Source organism: Chaetura pelagica, unplaced genomic scaffold (genome assembly GCF_000747805.2).
Source record: "Chaetura pelagica isolate M959 unplaced genomic scaffold, ChaPel_1.0 scaffold3, whole genome shotgun sequence".
Lineage (NCBI taxonomy): Eukaryota > Metazoa > Chordata > Aves > Apodiformes > Apodidae > Chaetura > Chaetura pelagica.
Genome location: NW_009952974.1, coordinates 6,714,201 through 6,717,850, shown reverse-complemented (window position 1 = coordinate 6,717,850; position 3,650 = coordinate 6,714,201). Strand labels below are relative to the sequence as shown.

The 3,650-nt window shown below is 55.1% G+C and overlaps 2 protein-coding genes across 2 annotated transcripts in view; one reads left to right on the top strand and one right to left on the bottom strand.

Moving 5' to 3' along the window:
- Positions 1 to 1,843, top strand: part of AAMP (angio-associated, migratory cell protein) — a 3,825-nt gene extending 1,982 nt beyond the window's left edge. The window contains exons 7-10 of the mRNA XM_009996062.1: positions 218 to 321; positions 762 to 852; positions 1,149 to 1,303; positions 1,570 to 1,843. Coding sequence (XP_009994364.1) covers positions 218 to 321; positions 762 to 852; positions 1,149 to 1,303; positions 1,570 to 1,645 — 426 coding nt within the window. The 3' untranslated portion in view covers positions 1,646 to 1,843. The remainder of the gene's footprint in view (positions 1 to 217; positions 322 to 761; positions 853 to 1,148; positions 1,304 to 1,569) is intronic.
- A 388-nt stretch (positions 1,844 to 2,231) lies between these two features.
- The window catches only part of ARPC2 (actin related protein 2/3 complex, subunit 2, 34kDa), a 10,685-nt gene continuing 9,266 nt past the window's right edge, over positions 2,232 to 3,650 (bottom strand). Inside the window, 2 exon segments of the mRNA XM_009996244.1 lie at positions 2,232 to 2,700; positions 3,603 to 3,650. The exon segment at positions 3,603 to 3,650 is cut by the window's right edge and continues 17 nt beyond it. Of these exon segments, the coding sequence (XP_009994546.1) occupies positions 2,676 to 2,700; positions 3,603 to 3,650 (73 nt within the window). The 3' untranslated portion in view covers positions 2,232 to 2,675.

Sequence of the window (3,650 nt, the reverse complement as noted above, 5' to 3'; positions counted from 1 at the left end):
CTTGGGCGAGCTAAACTACTTTCTCCCAGCCGCTGGTCGGACTTGTGGCTGGGTTGGTAGAAGGAAGTGCCTCCCGACCTTTGTTTGCTCCGAAGAGCTGAGGTTTTGGGGTCGGGCTTTGGTGTCCAGGGGGTGTAGAGTAAGGAACGGCAGCTTGGTGTGCCTGGGGGTCCCCTTCCCCTCCCCTCGAGCACTAGTTGGCCTCCCTCCCCCCCAGGTGGTGTGCGTGTTCAAGATGGAAAGCTCGGCCCCCAAGGCCCCAGCCGGTGAGGGTGAGGAGGCAGAGTCCAACTCGGTGGAGTCACTGGGATTCTGTAACGTGTGAGTGTGAGGACACGTGGCCTGGGGGGTGACAGACCTTAAGTGGAATGTTGGTTACTAACAGACTCATTTCCATCTCTTGAGCTTGTTCTTTTCTCACCCATCCTTTCCACATGGCTGTGGGTATCTTGGGTCACTTGTGTGTTGCAGGAAGGATAAGGGACTGCTTCTCGGCTCTCCTCCCAACCTGTTTCTGGGCTAGCCTGGTGGACCACTGTTAGCTGGGATACCCTCCAGACATTGGTGCTGGGGATCTTTCCCACCAGGATGTTGTCTTTGCCCTTGTGAACCTCGGGCCTCTTGCTGGCTCCTGCTGTTTCATAGCTCCAGTCATTGGGTTGACCTCCATCTTCTCAGTGTGCTTTCCTTCAATCTTGATCCTTCATGCACTTAATCCCTGCCTACCCCAGGCCATGTAACCCCCGTTCTCCTCTCTGCAGGATGCCACTGGCTGCTGTGGGCTACCTGGATGGCACGCTGGCTATCTATGACCTCTCCACGCAGACCTTGAGGCATAAGTGCCAACACGAGGTATTGCCATATCCCCTCTATCCAGGTCTAGGGGGGGGCAGGGATGTCTCTGGGCCAAGCTGAGACCTCCTGAAGCCTAGGGGTTTTCCTGGTTCCCAATTTGTGCTTCTCCCTCAGCCCCTTGGGCTTCCCCAAAGGCAGCCGCAGTCCCTGCACAAAGAGCCCAGCAGCCTGGCCCTGGGGGCCGGCTGTCTTATCTGTGGTGATGGCAAACACTGAGGGGGGGCAGGTGGGGGGGGGAGCCGAGACTTGCTGTGTGTCCCCAGTGCTCATCCAGTGGCCTCCCTGTGCTCCAGTCAGGGATTGTGCAGCTGCTGTGGGAGGAGAGCTCGGCCGTGGTGTACACCTGTAGCCTGGACGGGGCCGTGCGGCTCTGGGACGCCCGCTCGGGGAAGATGATCAGCGAGTACCGAGGGCACGCGGCTGAAATCCTCGACTTTGCCGTCAACAAGTGAGCAGGGAACCCCTGGGCCCCTTCCCTGAGGGGGTGGAGGGACCAGGGGTGGCAGGGGTCTCCAGCCTCAGGAACTTGAATCACAATCTGTCTTTCCTTTGGGTGCCCCTAGGGTCTGGTCTCAAGGTGGGATGGGACAGACTTAGGTCTGTGCTAAGACTTGAGGATCTTGAGGGGAAAGGGGGAAGATCAGATCTGGGCCAGGGATGTTGGTGAGGGATGCCCAAAACCCCCAGCCTTATCTCAGCCCTGTCTCCCTCCAGGGATGCCTCCATTGTGGTGACGACCTCCGGCGACCACCAAGCCAAAGTCTTCTGCGTCCAGCGCCCCGATCGCTAGGGACTGTGCTGAGGGATGGTGTCCTGGCTCTGCCAGGTGGTTCATGTACAGCAGGATGAGAGAGATGGGTTTCATCACCCTCCTCCAGTGTGTGCTTTGTAATTTTCCAGCTTGCCCCACTCTGCCCCCTCTAGCTGGAGGCTGGGCCTGGGGTTTTATATGAAGATGTCTTATAATTATATAAATTATTTCACGTAAGTGGATGCCATTCACTCTGCTTGTTGGGGGTAAGAGGACCTGAGCTCCCTCCCTCCTCAGGGATCTCCCCAGCATCCAGCCATGGCCTCAGGGTCAATGTTGGATAGTTTTACTCTGGTCTTAGTGGGGGCAGAGACTCCCAGCCCAGTTCTCCCTGTTAGGGGGAATGAACGGGTCAGGATAGGAGGGAGGGGTGCAGAATCCTGCAGCCTGGGAGTTCCCTAACACAACAGGCTACTGACTCAGACCTGGGCACAGACCCCAAGATGGAGATCACCAGAAGTAATTTGCTGTGGGATACAGTAATTAGCCCTCTTGTGCCTGTGACTCCAAACACCCCTTCCAAGGCAAGGCCACGTGCATTGACAAGCCAAAGCCCCACACCCCCTTAAGATAGAAAGATCTCCTTTATTAATGAACCCCAACAGTATTTCTTCAGATACAGGAGTTTTGAACTCAAATATTCAGAAGAAAACAAGTTAATATTGCATTATTCTCATAAGAAATACTGCAATTCATTTCCGGTAACATATTGCAAAGCGTAACAGCTTGAAAAGGAAAAAAAAAAAACAAAAACAAACAAAAAATTAAAAAAAAAAAAAGAAAAGAAATGAAGTCAATCAAACTGTAATTAAGGTTTTGTTTCTTGGAACGATCGAGTCCTCGCAAGCACAGCTCGTTTCTGCAGATTACTCCCCAAAGTGTCGTACAAACAGACCCCGATTGCTTGAATTCCTTATGAGCCCACAGAGGTGCAACATTAAAAGCTACGATTATCATGTAGCAAGTGCCGCAACCTTTGTCCTCCACGGCAGCCCCAGCGACCCTGGCGTTAACGGGTGGTAAACGTCTTCCCCCTGAAAGGATACAGAAGAGGGTCAGCATGGCCCCTGGCGCCGGTCGGGGGTGCCCCAGGGTGGCTGTGGGGCTTCTGGTGGGGCACATGCTCTGCAAGCCAGGCTGGTTCAGAGGTTTGGGGGTGTTTGTGGCTGCAGAACCAGGTCACGGGTCTATGGGGAGGGGCTGTGCCAGGAGGCACAGAATAAGAACACCAAGGGGCTGGGATCTGCATTAGGGTACAAGGCCTGAGGGAAATGTTCATGTAACTGCTCTCCTCCACCAGCTTTGCTCTGGGCTGCTTCATTCACAAGAGGGAGCCAGCCAGCCAGCACGGTGGCCCAGGAGCGTTCCTGGCTCCAGCCAGCTGCTGGCCCAGGCCAGCCAGGGGTCTGAGGAGCTGCAGACCCACTGGAAAGCAGGAACCTGCTTCAGCACTCACAAAACCCCCAGAAAGGACTGGGCCGCTCTCCCCCATGAGCTGGATCTGCCCCCAGAGCCATTCAGCCACCTTTAACACAACAAGGGAAAGACACACAAATGCCACCACAGCTGGGGGGGCAGTGAAGACACCAGGGTTCACAGAGCTGGGTACAAGCCTTCTTTCACAATGGACATGCTGGCACAAAGTTTGCCCCAGACCTAGCTCCTACAAAGGACATGTGAGGCAGTTAAGGGGTTGTGGTGGAGACAGCACAGGGGTCCTGGGAGGCCAACACACCCTGGTCCACTCTTGCACCTCAAGGCACCCAGGCAAGCCCCTTACTATGAAACACCCCCTTAGTCTCTGAGATGGGGTCCCACCACATCAGGCTCTGATCATCCCCACAGCATCCCTGGACCAGAGAATGCCATTCTGAAGAGAAGCAAGCTCCTGGCTGGCAGAGAAGCCCAGAGAGCTAGGCTCCACTTTGCTACTCACGTGATTGTTTTCATTTCTTTCTTCTCTGCGTCTGGACGGGCACGGTTC